Consider the following 17922-nt stretch of genomic DNA (forward strand, 5'->3'; position numbering starts at 1 on the left):
CTGCAGCCCCTGCTCAGAGGGCACGAGCTGCAGGCCTAGGACAGTGCTTAGGGCTTGGGGCAGGTAAACACTAGCCCCAGTACAGAAATAAATTGATATATTCCGTGTACAAAACATGCTCTGCAGGCCCGGCCGGGCTCTCCCGCGCATATAAATAAGGCCCGGCCTGGCCCTCCCTCTGTCCTGCCCGCGGGGGCCAGCGCCTGCGCCGGGGCCACCCTTCCCACAGGACCCCCGGGCTGGCCGGGGTCACTTAAGGTCCACATCAAAGTCCAGCACCAGCAGCTTGGTCTCCTCCGTGCCATTGCGGCTGCCCACGGCACACACCAGCTTCGTGTTGGAGGCACGGATGCGCCACACCACGCCCCCAGAGCCCCCACTCTCCAGGGCCACCAGGTTTCGCACAAACTCCCCTGTCTTCAGGTCCCACAACTTCACTGTCCCGTCATCTGAGCTGGTCACCACGAACTTGGAGCTGAACTGCAGGCAGGTGACAGCACTCTGGTGCTTGCTGGGACCTATGGGGAGACACCGGTGAGTCCCAGATGCACCTGGGGCACTTACTGCATTGTGACATGGGTTATGCCACATCTGGCAGCTCAGAGCCACACAGCCCCGGCTCCTCAGGGACACCCACCACTCTGTCCAGGGCCAACCCAGCCCCAAGGGCAGGGAGCCTCCCCTGCTCCCTCCCACTCCTCCCAAGGGAGAGAGCTGCCCCTTCCCAGCCCCTTGATGAAGGGAACTCCCTGCTGTCCCCCAAGACTGAGCAATCTCCTCTCACCCTGCAGTGTCTGCAGGCACTGCCCCGTCTTGATGTCCCAGATCTTGACAGTGGAGTCGGCGTTGCCAGACACGAGAATGTTGTCACGCAGCTCCATCCCACTGGTGAGTGACTGGTGCCCCATGAGCGTGTGCAGGCAGTTCCCACTCTCCACATCCCACACGCGAATTGATGTGTCCAGGGACCCGCTCACGATGTGTGTCCCATCAAACTGCCAGACAGAAGAGGTCCACTCAGCATCGAGGACAGGAGTGTCCCCTGGTTTAGGGTGCAGCCAACAGCTCTGGCATCCCCTGCTTGGGATACAGCACCCCCAGTTCCAGCACCACCACCAAAGACCCCAGTTTGGCAGCTGAGACATGAGCTCTCACCTCTTGGCTTTTTGGGCTGTAGAAATGCTCCAGGGAAGGGGCATGCAGGAGTGTTTGTGTCCACAGCATGTGTGTGTGGGAAGCAGGGCCAGGGGGGCAGGGACTGCCCCAGGACACAAACATGGTCCGTGTGTCCTTGCATGGCAGACATGACCCACATGTTTCTGCAATGCACACAGGGCCTTGCAGGACACAGGCAAAGCCCCTTTGTCCCTACAGCACATGTGGGACCTTTGGCACAGCTTGTGCCCCATGACCGGAAGGCAGGCGAGTGATAGAGCGAGCCAGCAGGAGGGCAGGTTCTACCTTTGAGGCTGTACCTGCAGGGAGCAGGGAGGGCAGGAGAGCTAGAGAGGGGGAAGGAGCAGAAGAAGATGTGTGCAGGGCCATACCTGCAGTGAGTAGACACGGTTGGTGTGTCCCTGCAGTGTGTGGGTGCAGCTCTCACTCTCGGGGTCCCACACCTTGACCGTGTAGTCATAAGCACCACTGACGACCTTGTTGCCATCATACTGGACACAGCGTACAGCTGCCACGTGGCCCATCAGCACGTGCAGACACTGCCCCGTCTCAATGTCCCAGAGCCGCAGCGTGGCATCCCGGGAGCCACTCACCACCCTGCAGGTGAGGGGACACCTGGGGCCCAGCTGCCAAGGCAGCCTGGGGTAACAAGCCTCAGCCCCTGTGGACACCCCCCCTCAGAGCGCCCGTGAGCCCCGTACCTGTTGCCGTGCAGGTGCATGCAGCGCACGGTAGAGGTGTGTCCATACAGCGTGTGCACGCACTCGCCGCTGTCAGCATTCCACACCTTCAGCGTGCGGTCAGTGGAGCCGCTGATGACAACGCTGTCCCTCATCTGGGACGACCAAACCCCCCCAGTGTGGCCCACCAGCGTCTGCACGCACTGTGGGGAACAGGACACGAGCGACAGGTGAGCCCCTCACATCTCCCCAGTCCTGAATCAGCACAGAGGAGCAGCACAACTCCATGTCCTTGTCATAAAGGGCCCAAACTAACCCCAGGAGCCAGGGTGTGGCCTCACTTGTGCTCAGCACATGGTCCCTGTCCCAAACCCCTGCAGTGCCAGTAACAGTGCCACACTCATCTCCCTGCTGACAGTGACACTCACCTCCCCTGTGACAGCTGACCACACTTTGAGCGTGTTGTCATCAGAGCCGCTTACTATGCGATTCCCACAGAACTGCAGGCAGGTGATCACATGGTCGTCGTGGCCCTTCAGCACCTGTGGGAGCACAGGAGTGTATGGGGGGCAGTGTGCTAGCAGCTAGCAGGACTCCCCAGCACAGTAAGCAGTAGGAAGGCAGCAGGAGGTGTAGGGAGGAAAGGCAGACAGGTCTCCGAATCACCTGCACCCGATGCTTCTGCAGAGCAGCAGAGCTGCGGTGCACAGTGTGTTTGGCAGCTGCTGCACAGGGGCAGGGGTTACAGGAGAACAGCGAGTGGGGGGCTCAGGAGCCCAGGGCCTGATGCAGCAAGAGAAGGGTGGTGGGGACTCCACCCAGGGGCAGATCACCAGGGTTCTGGGAGCCTGCACAGAATACAGTTGAGCTCTGTGATGCTGTGCCTTCCCTGTGTGCTGGGGCTGGCTGCAGCCCTTGGGATCTTGGAGAGTAGCAAAGGAAGGGACCCCCTTCTCTAGGCCCAGGGGACATCATTTCTGCTACTCCCCCTGCTCTGAGCAAGCCAGATCTGCTCCCTGTGGCAGATCCTGCACCAGCTTCCCCATACCAGTGAACTGGGGTCTGATCCCAGAGGGACCACCACCAGTCCCTCAGCTCTCCAGGGTCTGCCCCTGGCAGAGACACTCCCAGGCTCACCTTGGGGACCACAGCTGCTCAGAGCCTGTCCACACTGGGACACCCAGACCCACCTTGGGGGGCCGCAGCTCCCCACTACGCCAGTTCATGTCGATGCGGTGCTGGCGCAGGAAGGCGAATTTCCAGGGGCTGTACATGAATCCGGGGCTGAGCAGGCGTCGCTTCCGCAGGTGTAGGGGCTCCTCAATCCCTGCGGGGGACAACGCAGCGGTGCCTCACCTGGGTCACGCCTGGGGTGGCCCCCCAGCCCCCACCTGAGCGGACCCTCACCTTCCTCACGACACTTCTCCCTCCAGAGCAGATTGTCCTCGGCCAGGACTCTCCAGTAGCGGCAAGTTTGGGCAGCACGGAGCAGGTCCCGTGGCTCCAGGAAAGACAAGACGTACAGGGCCAGCTACGGGGATGATAAAGGTCACAGAGGGGTCTCCAGGGGGGGTCAGGCCAGGCCAGGCTCCCGGTGCCCCAGCTTCACTCACCTCCTTGGGCAGCAGGGAGATGAAATCCCGCTGGAACTGGGGCTCGATGACCTGCATCATGTACTTGATCTGCGCCGGCTCACAGCGGTCAATGAGTTCATCCAGGGCCAGCAGCTTCTCAGGGCCGCTCCAGCGCTGCAGGGGGACCCCCAGTGACCCCTGACTCTGTGTCCCCAGCTAGCCCAACCACAGCCCTGGCAGCCAGGCCTCTGGCCTCAGGCCAGGAGCCTGAGGCAGGTGGGAGCTTGGTGGGTCACAGGTGTGACAGGTTACACCACCCCCGGCCAGGGCTGAAACCTCCTTTATGTTTTCTCCACAAGCAAAACTACCCAAAATCCACTGTGAATCCCTTAGGCTTGGCTCCCTCTCATCACATGCAGGCTGCCTGGAGCCACCAGGTGAGCCATACCTGGAAGGCGTGGAGCCATACCTGGAAGGTGTGGAGCCAGTCCTGTAGCTCAGGCGGGGGCGCCACTGAGGGGATGCGTCGGCGCCGGGCCTGCCCCACCTTGGCATTGCGCAGGTCCCCAAAGGTGGTTGTGGGGCTAGGTGTGCAGGGACCCAGTGTCCTGGGAGAAAGACCATGGTGAGGCCATGGCACAGATGGCATATGCCAGCACTGCTCCAGGCCACACTGTGCCAGAAGCTCCTGGAACTGGTTCCTGCCAGTGGAAGCTCCACCCCACTGACCCCTTCTCTTTACCCCCACCCTGTTGACCACTTGCCCAGACATCCAGCCCAGCCTGCTTAGCAGACAGGGTCAGGGCTGGATCTCACCTGGGCCAACCCCTGCCCAACCCAAGTGGCTCCATCATCCTCCTAGGGAGGGCAGCAAGAGGAATGTGTTGCCCCAGCACACAGAAACCCCTTCACCAGAGCCCCCCTCACCCCTCACCTGCCATAGTCAGAGCCTTTGCACAGCTTCTTCCCAGGGGACAAGGCCCGGCCATCTGGCCCATTCTCTGACTTCCGCTTCATCTGTGAGACACAGCAGATTAGAGTGTCTGGGACAAACCCAGGCAGACCCCTACAGACTCCCTGCCTACAGCTGATCCCTGCAGACCCCTACATGTCACCCACCCAGAACCAACCCCTGTGAGCTGCCGACCCAGAGCTACGGGGCAGACCCCCATCTGCTCCTGCTTTCTCCCTTCAGGGTCCATACAGTAACAAGGGATCACAGGGCAGGGGAGATACACCAGGGCCAGGAAGGGCTGGGGACTGGGGCAGACCAGGGTAGCATCTCCTTCCCCCACCCTATTACCAAGGACCCTCATGCAGGATCTCTTTGCCGAGCCCTAGCAGCCAGGCATCACAGAACCCCCAGCCTCCCATTTACCCTCCCACAGGTGTCCCAAGTGCCTCAGCAGCCCCTGGCCCCACGGTCACCTTGGGGCGCAGGTGCCGCAGCAGCCCCCCGTCCCCAGTGCGCTGCAGGTAGTCGATCCAGCGCTCTCCCAGGGTGTAGTACAGGTACACATTGCTGCTGTCTTCCCCTTCCTCACTGCAGCAGCTCCCTTCCTCCTCCTCTTCCTCTTCTTCTTCCTCCTCCTCGTCCTGCTCCCTGGTAGACCCAGGGGGCTCCTGTGGTCCCCGCCCCTCAGAACCATCAGGGTCTGCTCCGGACCTGGGGGTACCCTTCCAGGGACGCTCTGGCTCCCAGGGCCCTGGTGCTTCCTCCTCCTCCTCTTCCTCCTCTTCAGCCACCACCTGAACAGGGAAGAAGCAGAGAGCAGAGCTGATTGTGTACCAGCCTTGGGCTGCTGGACACCAGGGGCAGAGCAGGGGCTGGGAGTTCTGCTGGATGGCTGTCAGTGAGAACCATGGCCCTGGAGCACAGAGACTCCACTCAAGAGCACTGTGGGGGGGGGTCACAGGGTGGAGAACCCCCAGATCCACAACCACGAGCTTCTCCAGAATCCAGTTCATTTCTGTCTGCTCACCAAGAGCTTCCCCTGAGCCCTCCCACAACCAGACCTTTTCCCTTGTTCTTGTACCTGTCAGCAGGGACCCCTCTGCACCTACCTGTGCTGCAGGCGCCCTGTGGTCCTCACTGTCCCCCAAAGGAGTGGCGCTGGCCCGTGGGGGCCCCTCAGGGCCCGGGCACCGCCGGCAGGTCATGCGCTGGCTGTTGAGCTCCAGGATGCGTGTAGTAATGCCCTTGACATGCAGCAGGTCATCCAAGCAAGTGAACCCCTTCAGCTCCTGCACGGAGGGAAGTCAGCCCTGCCCAGAATAGAATCCCTCCTGCTCCCACATAGCCCCCTGCCCGAGTGGCCCCGCAGAGAAGAGTCACAGCGCTGTGAAAGAGGAGCAGCAGCCCAAAACTGCTAGCTGGGGAAGGAGCACTGTGCTCCCCAAATGAGCAATGCCAGGATAGGGATTGAGGCTGCAGCTCCACGGCAGAGGAACAACTGGGCACATGCAGACACACACAGGTGTGAGGCACTCTCTGTCCCGCAGGACCTCGGGCTGAGCACCGCCCGGCCCCGACCTGGGATCGGGTGCCTCCCATCTCCCTGCACGGGCGCCCGGAACGCCTGCCATGGGAGGAACCCGGCGGGGCAGGGCTGTCCCGAGGCAGGACTCGGAGGACAACCAGCGCAGCCCACGGGCCCGGGAAGGGCCCAACTGGCCCTTCTGACTCGGCAGGGTTCGTTTTACAGCGCTGCGGCTGCTGCTCCCCGCAAAGGGCTGCAATAGCAGCACCGCCCCGGGACAGGCCCTGCTCCAGACAGCCCTCCCTTTTGTATTACCAGTTTCTGCCCTCCCGCCTCCCGCTGTTCCCAGCATATGTGTCTACAGCATTTGGACATCCACCCCTCCACTTCCTTTTCCAGCCCCAAGCCTCGGCCGGCCGCGGCGCTGACCGTCCTCGTAGCATCAGAGCACGGCTGCCGCAGACCCCACCGCTGGGGCCCGCGCTGCCGCTCCCACTGCTCCCGGCCATGTCACCGGTCGCCGCAGGGTCTTGCCCCACCATCGCGGATGACAGCGCTCGGCGGCAGTCGGGACACCGTGCCGTCCCGCCGGAACCTGCTTTTCCCCGGTTCCCCGCTCGGGCCCGGGGCGCTGCCTGGACCCGGCCGCAGGGACGGCAGCACCGGGGGCGGCTGCGCTCGCCCGGCCCCGCGGGCTCGGGGCGGGACCCGGGGATCCCGGCCCGGCCCCACCTGCCCCGGCTATCAAGACGGAAACAGCACTGTCGCCCCCGCACTCGCCCCGCGCCCTCTACCCCGGGATCGAGACCGACACCACCATCCCCGCCCCCGGGTCTCTCAGCCCGGGGTACCGTCCCCGCCGCTCCGCTCCCCCCTCGCACCTCTCTCTTGCGGACGATACCGCGGGCACGGCGGCGGCCGATGCCGCTGAGGGCACCCTCCAGCTCGGCTACGCCGGCGCGGTTGATGTCGAGCTTGGCCCCGGCGGGGCCCGGCCCGCCCGGCCCCGACATCCCGGTACCGGGCGCTGCCGCCGCGCAGGCCCGAGAGCACCGCGCAGGCGCGGACCCACCCCCCCACACGCGCAGGCGTAGCTGTGAGGAAGCAGAGGCTTTATTGGTGATTGCGGGCGGGGGGTGGGGCCAAGAGCCATGGCCCCGCCCCCTCCAGTGGCTCGGCCCCGCCCTCCGGTCACCGCCGCTTGTACAGACACGGCCGCAGGCGCAGCCCGGGAGCGGGGCCGGGCCGGGCCGGGCCCGTCTTGGCGAACTCCAACACGTAGAAGTAGGAGCTGGAGAGGTCCTGGGGGCGCGGGGATACGCGACTTTGTTACCAGCACCCCCAGCCCGCTTCAGCACCACTCAACACCGCCTCAGAGAACCCCGGGTCCACCCCTGCCTCCTTCCAGCCCCCATTGTGCCCTCTTGCCCCCAGACCGTGGCTCCAAAGCCCTTCACCCCCAGCGTAGTCTAAATGCCCAACATCCATCATCAACCTCCCATCACAATTCCTCCAGGCCCCGGGACCCCCAAGCCCTTCCTGGGCTACACGCCCACCTCCAGGCCCCCCTAATCCTCTCCCCGGGCCCAGCACCCCATCCTACCCGCATCCCAAACTGCCACAGCACACCCACAGAATTCCCACGACCTCAAAAACCTACCCCCAGGACTCAAACCCTGTGCATACTTGGTCCCCCATTCTCCCATTTGCTGTCCCCTGTGCACCAATCCCTCCCCACCTCTGTACTTTCACCAACCCCTGATCTGCTTCACACCAGGCTGGGCCTCAATACATCCCCCCCGGGCTTCTTCCCTGGTTCCTGGTGCACCCAATGCCCAGCCCTAGGCACACCTGAGGGGACACACCTTGGAGACGGTCCTGAAGCCCAGCTGTGTCATGGCCTTCAGGAAGGCAGGGATGTCCTCAAAGCGGCTGGCCACCTCGGCCACCATCAGGGTTCCCCTGTGATCACTTGAGCTCTGAGCAGGGCACCCAGGCCTGCTCAGCATCCCTACTCCAATCACCAGGACACTGCTCAGCATCCCTACTCCTCCCCTAATCCCCCATTGCCCCACAACCTCTGCCTACCCGAGCTTGAGCACACGGTTGGCCTCTCCTAGGATCTCCTGCAGGTTGGTGCCCATCAGCGCCAGGCAGAACACGGCCACATCCACCGACTCAGCCGCCAGCGGCACCTGCCCACCCCGGGACACCCCCAGAGAAGGAGGATGATGATTTGGCCTGGAAGCCGTTCTGCATACCCCCGGGAGCAGGAGGAGGAGGATGGTGATGTTGATAGGGCTGGGCAACGCTCCTGGACTTCCCAGGCTTGTGGGTCCAGCTGTGCCCCAGGCACTCAGCCAGCTTTGGAACAGGTGCACCGGTGCTGCCCCTCCCGCACGGGACCCTCGCGGTCACGGTCCCCCCTGCAGCCTGCCAGCAGCACCCACTCCCTGCCCCGGGGATGCCTCCAGTACCTCGGCCATGTCACAGACGGTGACCCGCGGATTCAGCGGCACCAGGTCGAAGCAGTGCACCTGGTTCTTGACGCTGGCGGCCAACGTGCAGTCCCCGCACCCGAAATCCGCCACGACAAGCGACGCCGGCCTGGGGCAGGGATAGCGGGATGAGATAGGGATAGGGCGCCTTGCCTCTTCCTCCCCGCTCCCCGGTCATCTCCCGGCCCCACCGCTCACCGTTCCCCCGGCCATCCCCTTGGCCCCGCCGCTCACGGCCCCCCCGGCCATCCTCTGGCCCCGTGTCCCGCTCACGGGCCCCCCCGGTCCATATTCCCCTCAGGCCTCACCCTCCCGCTCACCGGCGGCGCAGGTAGCGCACGATGCGCTGCACGGGGCGCTCGGGCCAGCGCCGCACCTGCTGCTCGAAGCCCCGGTGGTACAGGTGGAAAGCGGCAGGGTCGGCGCGGAAGAGCTGCGCGGCGTCTCGGCTGCTGCCGGTGTAGAGCTGCTGGTTCAGGTAGCGGAACCGGGCGCCGAGCAGCCGCTCCTCCATCCGCGCGCGGAGCGCAGCCGAGCGGCCCGAGCGGGGCTCCGGAGGAGTCTCCGGGGGGCCCGGAGAGTCCGGGGGGCCCGGCCCAGAGCCCCGCTCCCCGTCTGACCCCGCCGGCGGCTCCTGCTGCCGCTTCTGCCGGTTCCGCCGTTGCCTACGGCTCAGCCCCGCCGGCTTCCCGGAGCCCTCCGCCGGCTCAGCCGGGCCGTCTGGGGGCATCGAGAGCGGGGTTAGGGCGCGGAGGCGGCTCCCTCCTGCCCCTCGGGCCCTGGAGCCGTCCCGGTACCTGTGTCCGGCCGCTGCCCAACCTCCCGCGGCTCATCGGGACCGGCCGGGAGCTCCCCTGCCGCGGCCCGCGGCCCGCCGGCCTTCCTCCGCTTCCGGGGCCTCTTCCGCGCCGCCTCGCCGGCCCGACCGGCCCCGGGCAGCCGCCTCTTTTCCGCCGTGCGGCCCTATGGAGAGTGCCGGTCGGTAACTTCCGCGCGCCCGGGACCGGCCCGGCCCGCCGCCGCCGCATCACCCGCTAACCGGTCGGCCAGGGCCCGCCGCGGCGCCGTGGAGCAGCGGCTCCGCTGCATCGTTCCAGCCCCGCTCCGCGAACATGGAGCGGCCCCCCTCGGTCGGTACCGGGACGCACGTGGTCCCGCCCGGGAAGCGCCGCGGGAACAGCCCCTCCTCGCGGCCCGGCGGCCCGGGCGGGGGCCTCGGCTGCACGGGCGGTACCGCGGACACCCCGCTCCGCCCCCGGTCAATGTGGGCCGCCCCATAGCCCCGCCTCCGCTCCGCATGACCGCGCTGCCCGGCGATGGCCCCGCCCGGTGCCGTGTGGCGGGGCCGCGGCCGGGGCGGGTTCCGGCCGCCAGAGGGCGCCGTCTCGGGGCGGAGCCCGCGCGCCGTCCCGCGCCCGCCGGAGCCGCCGCCCTGCGGAGCCGCCGGGACACGCACCCGGTAACGGCGGGACGGCACCGGCACCGAGCGGGGACAGGTTGGGGAGGCCGCGAGTGCGGCTGCGAGCCACCCAGAGCGGGGCCGGGACCGGGACCGGGGCCGGAGCCGGGCGGGGGAGCTGCAGGGGAGGGGCGGGGGGCGCAGGGAAGGGATCGGGAGTACCGGGGAAGGATTTGGGGTACCGAGGAGGGATTGGGGGGCTGAAGGGCAGGGACTGATGGGGCCGCAGGGCAGAGCGGGACCCTAGCAGCTGGTTCGGGGAGACACAGTCTCCACATCCCGTCTCCTCCCCAGGGTGCTGAGCAGGGCCGAGGGGGGCACTTGGCCATCCTGGCAGGGCTGGGGCTGGTAGGTCCCGGCAGCCCCGCGGGAATGGGTAGGGGTCGATGGGTGAGAGGAGGGCACAGTCCCGGGCCGAGCAGGGGACAGGGTGGGGCCAGGACGTCATCACTGTGGTGTGAGGTCCCACAGGGACTGGTGTGGCAGGGGTCTCGGGGACCGCATTTCATGAAGTGCCCCCAGATGGGGGGCAGATAGATCTCATCTGGGAGTGTGGGTGTTCTGGTGCTGGGACAGGGCCAATATTGCCATCCATGGATGTGCTGGGGCCATTCTGGGGCCTATGAGACTGGCAAAAATCCAGGGATCTGCTTCCCACCCCTCTGGAGCTGCCTGGCGCAAGGGGTACAGCTGCAGGCACTGGCAGCTGGTGGGGGTCTGTCTGGGTGGGCATCAGGTCTGGGGGGATCCTCCAGCAGCAGGTTTGAGCCCCAATGGGTGCGTGTCAGGCATGTCATATTCAATCTGACTCTGTCACCACACTGTGAGACTCACTCCATGTCCCTGCTCAACATCACAGACCTCCAGGCAGTGGGTCCCACACTCGCAGCCGGGGGCTCAGGAGGACATGGGGAGCAGCAGGGAGCTCTATGCCTGGCTCAGAGCTGGAGTGTCCATGGATCCAAGGGGAGTGCAGGATCCCATGCCAGGGATGCTGAGCTACCCCAGCCCCGTTCCCACACCAGATCTGCAGGATCCCTTCTTGAGGATGCTGAGCTCCCCCAGCCTCACTCCCCCCGCAGAGCTGTGGGCACTGGGGCCAGCTGTGCCTGGTGATAAGCCTGGGGGTGCCAGCCTGGCTTCCTGGGGATGGCCATGGCCCCGCTGGAGTCACCCAGGATCTTTCCCTTGGGCTGCCAGTCTAGCTCCAGCCCGGACCTCAGCCTGCCTGCGGCTTCCGGGAGAGCTGCATGGATGGGGCGGGAGGGGCCAAGGAGGGGGCCAGGAGGCTCCTGTACTTGCTGTTCCAGGGACCTCCCAGCCGAGGGGGATGGATCAGGGGTCCCCGTGTCCTTACCCACGTCCCCTCCCGCAGCTGCCATGGACGACATCTTCACACAATGCCGGGAGGGCAACGCAGTGGCCGTGCGGCTGTGGCTGGACAACACCGAGAACGACCTCAACCAGGGGTGAGTGGGGCTGGGCTGGGCGGGGGGGCTATGTTGGCGGCTGGTTTCCGCTGTCTCCATGGAAAGGCAGGGGCAGACGGCAGGACACAGCTCCTCCCCACTGGAGGAAGTTACCGCATCGCTAAGGCACGAGGCCGAACATCCTCTGGCCACTTCCTCACGGCCACAGGCAGGGCTCAGCTGGGCTGGGGTACCTCCCCTGTTCCCATGGTGGCAGCTGTGTCCGCTGACCTTACCCTTGTGTCCTCATCCCCTCTCTGGGCAGCACCACGGCAGATGTGTGGGCAGACGGCAGGGACCACTGCGGCTGGGAGTTGTGGGAGCCACTCTGTGTCCTTGGGTGTCTGCTCCCTGTAGTCCATTCCAGGGGTCTTGAAGGACTGTGGAGTCCAATATGTGTTCACAGCCATTCAAGAGCCACGTTTGGGCTAGGCATGGGGTTTGGAGCATCTGCCTGCAGTGTGTGCAGCTGGCACAGCATGACCCTGTACCATGACCTCAGCCAGGCCACGGCTGTGGCATTCTGGACATGCTCCAGACAAACGGCCTCCCTCGGTCATGCCTCCCTGCCCCTCCTGGGGGACCCAGGCACGTGGAGCTCTCTCAGACCCACAGAAGTTGCCCAAGGGACTGTTCTGTGCCGGGTAGTCCCTGCCTGCAGGGCCATGGTGGAGGCAAATGGAGCCTGCTGTGCCAGGGGGCTGGAGGGGGACCATGGCTGTGGGGAGCCTGGGCTGGAGGGGACCCGGGGCTGCAGCAGCCCCTCTGCCAGTTCCTGATCTCCATTTAAGGCCTGGCTGCCACCTCCTCCCTTACTTGGTCATGGAGTGGGGGGATGGGGACAGGATCCGGCTGTGATTCAGCCTTGGAGGAGACAGGATTTGGCCTGGGCTGGTGGGGCCCTGGTGGGGGCGGGTGGGAGTGGGATGGATGTTCAGCCCGGTCTCTTCGCCCCTGCGGCTGGTGTTTTGAGAATGATGCCAGTGCTGCCTGGGGCCAGGAGGCTACAGCTGAGCAGAGCCTCCCCCACCCCGCAGGGATGACCATGGCTTCAGCCCCCTGCACTGGGCCTGCCGCGAGGGCCGCTCTAATGTGGTGGACATGCTCATCATGCGTGGGGCTCGCATCAATGTCATGAACCGAGGCGATGACACCCCACTGCACCTGGCTGCCAGCCATGGCCACCGTGACATCGTGCAGAAGGTACCTGTCCCCTCTGCCAGCACCTGCCCTTCCCCACCCCCTGTGCAGCCCTCCACACTGCCCCCATGGGTGTCCTGCTCCCCTCATCACCTGTCAGGAACACCTTGGCATCCCCCAGCACCTCTGAGCTTCCTGCTGCTCACAAACTCCTTCCAAACCCCACATCAGTTCAGCCCCCTCCCTACAGCTCCCAATGTGCTGCCCCTGCATCCCCCAGGACAAGGCACAAGGAGGATGAGGGCTGTCCTGGGCTCATGGGGATCTTGCCTGGGCTTACAGGGACAGTCCTGAGCTCACGGGGACTGTCTCCTGTCCCCAGCTGCTGCAGTTCAAAGCAGACATCAATGCAGTGAATGAGCACGGGAACACACCACTGCACTATGCCTGCTTCTGGGGACATGAGCAGGTGGCTGAGGTGAGTTGGAGCACAGGCAGGAGGGAGGGCAGGGTGGGAAGGGGACTGAGGGGAGATCACAAACCACAGTCCTTGCTCTCTGCTACCACAGGACCTGGTGAGCAGTGGGGCCCTGGTCAGCATTGCTAACAAATACGGTGAGACCCCCACAGACAAGGCCAAGACGCCACTGCGAGAGGTCCTGAAAGGTACGAGGGTCCCTCAGGACCCCATAACTAACACAGCCTCCAGCCAGCCACAGCAGGCTCTGGGTGCCACCCTTCTCCTCCTCCTCCTCTCCCCCTGTAGAGCGTGCTGAGAAGCTGGGCCAGAGCCTCACCAAGATCCCCTACAAGGACACATTCTGGAAGGGCACAACCCGTACCCGGCCCAGTAAGGACTGAGGGTCCCTTGGGGGGTGGCATGGGTCCCATGTGCCCTGCTGGCACTGCCTCCTAGATCCAGCAGCCATGGCATTCATCCCCATCCTACTGTAGGGAATGGGACCCTGAACAAACTTGCTGGGATTGACTTCAAACAGCTGAGCCTGAGCCACAAACTGAACGAGAACCAGTCGGGAGAGGTGAGTCCCTCTTGCCCGCAGGTGAGTGTCTGTGCAGAGTTCTGTGTCCTGGCCCTGCTGGGGGGGATTCTGGCATCCCATGGCCAGTTGCAGGGAGGGAGCTCCTGCCCCGCACAAGGGGCTCCCTTCTCATTGTAGACTCTTGAAGGGCTTCAGAGCCCCACACGGGGGCCTGGGGATGCTGGGGACTCTGCACCCCTTTCACAGTGCCTGTGTCCCTGCTCCTCCAGCTGTGGAAGGGGCGCTGGCAGGGCAATGACATTGTAATCAAAATGCTGAAAATCCGGGACTGGACGACGCGAAAGAGCCGGGACTTCAACGAGGAGTACCCAAAACTGCGGTAAGTGCTGCACCTGCCTGGAGCCATCCCAGCATGTGCCTGGGATCCCCAACAGCATTTGACCAGGGCCACCCTAGCATCTTCTCAGGGCAACAGCAGCTCTCAGAGTAGGGGGCAGGCAGGAGCCTCCCAGCTCTGTGGGGCCAGGAATGCTCCAGGTGGCCAAGGGCTGGGAGGCCCTGGGGAATGGCAGAGGGCAGACGATGGGGTGCAGGCAGCCCCTCCCTGTTCTTAGGGCTATCATTTCTCTTGCAGGATCTTTTCCCACCCCAATGTGCTGCCAGTGCTGGGTGCCTGCCAGGCCCCTCCAGCTCCTCACCCCATTGTCATCAGCCACTGGATGCCCTATGGCTCCCTGTACAACGTCCTGCACGAGGGGACCAGTGAGTGTTTTTGGGAGCAGCAGGGCCCTCTCCAGTCACAGCCCTAGGTGGGCTTAGGGTGAGTTGACCCCCTGTCACCTCCTTCCTAGATTTTGTGGTGGACCAGATGCAGGCAGTGAAGTTTGCCTTCGATATTGCGCGGGGCATGGCCTTCCTACACACGCTGGAGCCCCTCATCCCGCGCCACCACCTCAACAGCCGCAGCGTCATGGTGAGTTGGGGGCACAGCCCCTCTCCCAGGGCAGCTCTCAGGGCAGGGGGGCTTCTGCTGACTGCCTACTGTCTCCAGATTGACGAGGACATGACGGCACGAATCAGCATGGCCGACGTCAAGTTCTCCTTCCAGTGCCCGGGGCGGATGTACGCCCCGGCCTGGGTGGCTCCAGAAGGTGAGTGCCCAGTTCCCAGCTCCCCCAGCCTGGCCCACTCACCCCCAGCCCCACTCAGCCCCCAGCCATCCCCCAGCCCTGCAGAAGAAACCAGAGGAGATCAACCGGCGCTCAGCTGACATGTGGAGCTTCGCGGTGCTGCTGTGGGAGCTGGTGACACGTGAGGTGCCCTTCGCCGACCTGTCCAACATGGAGATTGGTATGAAGGTGAGGGGGTGGAGGGGCAAAGTTCTGGCCATTGAGGGTGGTTGGACCCTGGCACAGATTGTTCAGAGAACTTTGGCTGCTCCAAGCCTGGAAGTGTTTAAGGCCTGGCTGGAGGGGGTGTGGAACCACCTGGGCAGGTGGAAGGTGTCCCTGCCTGTGGGGGCAGGATCCCAGTCTTGACTCTGGCTCCTATTCTTGCTTGCAGGTAGCACTGGAGGGGCTACGTCCAACCATCCCTCCCGGCATCTCCCCACACATCTGCAAACTGATGAAGATCTGCATGAACGAGGACCCAGCCAAGCGCCCCAAGTTCGACATGATCGTGCCCATCCTGGAGAAGATGCAGGAGAAGTAGAGGGGAGGTGCCTCCTCCCCCCAGTGCTGCCTTGCGCCCCCCGCCACCCCCAAGTGCCTTTAGCCCTAGAGCCAGGGGGAGCCGAGGACACCCCTCACCCTGAGCCAGCCACGGACACACGGTACAGACGGCACTGCCTGCACTGGAGCTCTGCGAGCTCTGGACCCCCACCCAGGGCAGCCCCTCACCGGGGTAGCCCTGACCCAGCCTCTGGGCAGCCCCCAATCCAGTGCAGCCCCCCTACCCAGGGCACGGCATGTGGCCTGGCCCTGCTGCTGGGGGATGGGGCTGTGGGGCCCCCTGTCCCCCTTGCTGGGCAAAGCCCAACCCTGGACTCAGCCCCCCGAGGCTGGAGGGGAAGGGGCAGGCCAGGAGAGGCCACCGATGGTGCCCAGCACTGCCCCCGCTTCGCGCTTCACTGGCCACTTCCCTCTGGACCCAGAATGGCCACTGGCAACCAAATAAACATTTGGTATGGAACCAGCTGCTGGGGTACAGGGCAGGGAAACGGGGGGAGTTGGTTGGGGGTGGGGGGCTGGAGTGACTGGGGCTCTGGCATTCACAGGGGATGTCTAGGACTGAGGGTGGGGTTGGATTGATATGGGGCTGCCTTGCAGCCCACAGGGCCCTGGTCACACATCACCACTCAAAGCAACCCTCTGATGCCCAGCAAAGGTAGATGGGCACAGAGTCCCCTCGGGAGGTGCCTGGTGCGGGAAGGGTGGGCTCAGGGTTCCATCCCTCGCTCCGTTTGTAGTGCTGCCTGTGCAGCCCCCAGGGTCTTCCCTGTGGGAGACAAGAGGCAGTTTAGGGAAGGAGGAGGAAGAGTGCTGGATAGTTCCCGTCTCCCTAACTCCACTCTGCTCCAGCAGTGGGGAGCACTGAGCCCCTGTGGCTGGCAGAGAGGGGTGAGGACATGGAGGACCAGGGCCAGCATTTGTGGACGCAGGCACAGGAGCAAGGCTGCCTTCCCACAAAACCCTGCTAGGTGTTTAATGGCACCAACACGGCCCCTACAAACTGCTCCAGCTCCCCCATGCTCTATGTGAAGTAATGCGGCTTCTTCACATTGATGCCGTACTCGGCCAGCGCTGGTGTCAGGTCCTCCATGGTCAGCGTGTACTTCTTGTCCTGGGGGACACGGGGCAGGCGGTCACAGCAGAGACAGCCCGAGCTGTGGGACTCCCCAGGGTGCAAGGGCGGATGTGTCCCAGTGCCCCACTCCCAGAGGAGCTCCTGGGCAGCATTAGGGCATTCCCAGCTCCCCACATTCTATTGCTCTATGCCCTCAGACATCCTGACGCCCTAGCACCAAATCCCATTGGCCTTGCAGAGCCCCTGAGCCTCAGATACTGTCCCCAGGACCCCCCACTTCAGCTCCCCCCAAGCCCAGAGCTGCAGCCACTGCTAGGGTGAGGGGCACCAAAGTGTGTCCACAAGCTCAGTGCCCCCCTCATGTCCCCACCAGTCCCTCCCCACTTGCAGGACCCCACCATAAACCCAGCAGATTTGGAGATTTCTATACCCCATGTTCCTGCACTTTGTGACGGCAGACTCAGCCCCATCTCCACCCCCAAGAGAGTTCCCTGGTTCCCTTAGTGCCCTCACCTTGCTCTTGCTGCGGGAGCTCCCCGAAGCTGTGCCCTTCATTTTGCAGTGCTGCAGCGCATCATTGGCGATGTCGGAGATGAACTTCTGTGCCGCCAGCGAGATCAGGCGGATTCTGCAGGGCAGGGACCGTGTTGGCGAGGCAGCAGGGGTCTATGGGACCCTCTGCCGGACCCCCACGGGGTTCCTGCGACTCTCCCCCCACTGCGGTCACTCACATGCGGGGGTCCGAGGCCTCAAACCCTGCCCGGTTCAGGTAATACCCTGTCACGGCGTCCGGGATCTGGGAAGGGAAGAGTTGGAACAGCTCCACGGCCCCGTGGGAGCGTTTCCGCATCCTGTATCCCGTCGCACAGGAGCCGCCCCGTATCCCAGTACCGTGGGACCTTCCCCGTGTCCCGTCCCGTCCCGTCCCACAGGAGCCGCCCTGTGTGTCGGTACCGTGGGCGTGTAGTCCTCCAGCTGCATGAGGAAGTCCACGAGCGGCGTGGTGGACACCACGGGCTTCACGTCGCCGTTGGCCGCGGGCGGCACGTACACGCCGTTGGACATGGCCCCGTCCGGGGGTGCGGCCACGGCCGCGGACACGGGCACTGCGGGACGGCACGATCAGTCCTGGAATCCCGCACGCCCGCGCCCCGCCGACAACAGCAACGCGGGACAGCACGCTCAGCAGGACCCGGGGATACCCGCAGTCACCGGACGCCGCTCTCCCAGCCAAAGCGACTCAGTGAGTCGCGCGGGACTCCCGTACGCGGGCCCCAGCCCCCGCCGCCCCCCATCTCGACTCACCGGGTCCCCTCCCGCCTGCCGCACAGCCCTCGGTGGCCCGTGCCGCGCCGCCCCCCGCAGCTGGCGCCGCCCCGGGCCCGGCGCTGCCCACAGCGGCCGGGCTGGGCTTGCTGCCCTCCGCGGGGCCTGGCGGCGCCGCCGGGGCCGCGGGCGCGGGGTCGGGATCGGCGCTGCCGCTCATGGTCCCCGGCACCAGCCTCCGCTCCGCGCCTGCGCGCGCCAAACCACACTATTGGCCCCACAGCCCTTTCGCCCCGCCTCCCTCACCGCCCCATTGGCCCTGGCGGGCCCCCGTCCCGCCCCATTGGTCCCGCTCTCCAACGCTCATGGCC

The 17922-nt window shown here is 65.0% G+C and overlaps 3 protein-coding genes across 7 annotated transcripts; 1 reads left to right on the forward strand and 2 right to left on the reverse strand.

Annotated features, from left to right (window-relative positions):
* Positions 1–80: 80 nt before the first annotated feature.
* Positions 81–9740, reverse strand: RRP8 (ribosomal RNA processing 8). 4 transcript variants are annotated; one of them, XM_066314199.1, is made up of 18 exons: positions 9448–9708; positions 9206–9371; positions 8729–9128; positions 8388–8517; positions 7999–8105; positions 7776–7872; positions 5495–5674; positions 4859–5179; positions 4365–4447; positions 3900–4038; positions 3470–3604; positions 3264–3387; positions 3047–3183; positions 2285–2398; positions 1878–2059; positions 1548–1773; positions 785–995; positions 81–518 (listed from the first exon to the last, which is right to left on the reverse strand). In XM_066314199.1, the coding sequence occupies exons 1-18, from the start codon at positions 9520–9522 to the stop codon at positions 250–252; spliced, it is 3096 nt and encodes a 1031-aa protein (XP_066170296.1). In that variant the 5' UTR covers positions 9523–9708; the 3' UTR covers positions 81–249. The 4 variants fall into 4 exon arrangements, with proteins under 4 accessions (XP_066170296.1, XP_066170294.1, XP_066170293.1 ...); XM_066314197.1 differs by lacking the exons at positions 7776–7872; positions 7999–8105 and having other exon boundaries at positions 1548–1791; positions 9448–9740; XM_066314196.1 differs by lacking the exons at positions 7776–7872; positions 7999–8105.
* An 18-nt stretch (positions 9741–9758) lies between these two features.
* On the forward strand, positions 9759–15670 carry ILK (integrin linked kinase). Of its 2 annotated transcripts, none has more exons than XM_066314221.1 (13): positions 9759–9904; positions 11243–11336; positions 12374–12539; positions 12859–12954; positions 13046–13142; positions 13243–13326; positions 13431–13516; positions 13747–13856; positions 14112–14239; positions 14329–14450; positions 14529–14628; positions 14705–14835; positions 15041–15670. In XM_066314221.1, exons 2-13 carry the CDS (start codon positions 11248–11250, stop codon positions 15188–15190), a joined length of 1359 nt encoding a protein of 452 aa, XP_066170318.1. In that variant the 5' UTR covers positions 9759–9904; positions 11243–11247; the 3' UTR covers positions 15191–15670. The 2 variants fall into 2 exon arrangements, with proteins under 2 accessions (XP_066170318.1, XP_066170319.1); XM_066314222.1 differs by having other exon boundaries at positions 9764–9867.
* Positions 15671–16158: 488 nt separating this feature from the next.
* Positions 16159–17788, reverse strand: TAF10 (TATA-box binding protein associated factor 10). Its single transcript, XM_066314237.1, has 5 exons — positions 17591–17788; positions 17240–17391; positions 17017–17081; positions 16799–16913; positions 16159–16321 (listed from the first exon to the last, which is right to left on the reverse strand). The coding sequence occupies exons 1-5, from the start codon at positions 17769–17771 to the stop codon at positions 16232–16234; spliced, it is 603 nt and encodes a 200-aa protein (XP_066170334.1). The 5' UTR covers positions 17772–17788; the 3' UTR covers positions 16159–16231.
* Between the last annotated feature and the right edge of the window lie 134 nt (positions 17789–17922).

The sequence above is a fragment of the Sylvia atricapilla genome, chromosome 2, assembly GCF_009819655.1.
Source record: "Sylvia atricapilla isolate bSylAtr1 chromosome 2, bSylAtr1.pri, whole genome shotgun sequence".
Lineage (NCBI taxonomy): Eukaryota > Metazoa > Chordata > Aves > Passeriformes > Sylviidae > Sylvia > Sylvia atricapilla.

What these genes read in the sequence shown, in the direction of transcription:
- RRP8 (XM_066314199.1), bottom strand. Translation starts at nt 9,522, where the DNA reads ATGTTCGCGGAGCGGGGCTGGAACGATGCAGCGGAGCCGCTGCTCCAC. An exon ending in CCGTCTGTGACATGGCCGAG is followed by an intron (nt 8,106 to 8,387) that starts GTACTGGAGGCA and finishes CGGGGTGGGCAG; the next exon opens with GTGCCGCTGGCGGCTGAGTC. An exon ending in ACCGTGTCTACTCACTGCAG is followed by an intron (nt 996 to 1,547) that starts GTATGGCCCTGC and finishes TCTGTCTGGCAG; the next exon opens with TTTGATGGGACACACATCGT.
- ILK (XM_066314221.1), top strand. Translation starts at nt 11,248, where the DNA reads ATGGACGACATCTTCACACAATGCCGGGAGGGCAACGCAGTGGCCGTG. An exon ending in GAGAACGACCTCAACCAGGG is followed by an intron (nt 11,337 to 12,373) that starts GTGAGTGGGGCT and finishes CCCACCCCGCAG; the next exon opens with GGATGACCATGGCTTCAGCC. An exon ending in ACCGTGACATCGTGCAGAAG is followed by an intron (nt 12,540 to 12,858) that starts GTACCTGTCCCC and finishes TCCTGTCCCCAG; the next exon opens with CTGCTGCAGTTCAAAGCAGA.
- TAF10 (XM_066314237.1), bottom strand. Translation starts at nt 17,771, where the DNA reads ATGAGCGGCAGCGCCGATCCCGACCCCGCGCCCGCGGCCCCGGCGGCG. An exon ending in GGCAGGCGGGAGGGGACCCG is followed by an intron (nt 17,392 to 17,590) that starts GTGAGTCGAGAT and finishes GCCGTCCCGCAG; the next exon opens with TGCCCGTGTCCGCGGCCGTG. An exon ending in GAGGCCTCGGACCCCCGCAT is followed by an intron (nt 16,914 to 17,016) that starts GTGAGTGACCGC and finishes CCTGCCCTGCAG; the next exon opens with AATCCGCCTGATCTCGCTGG.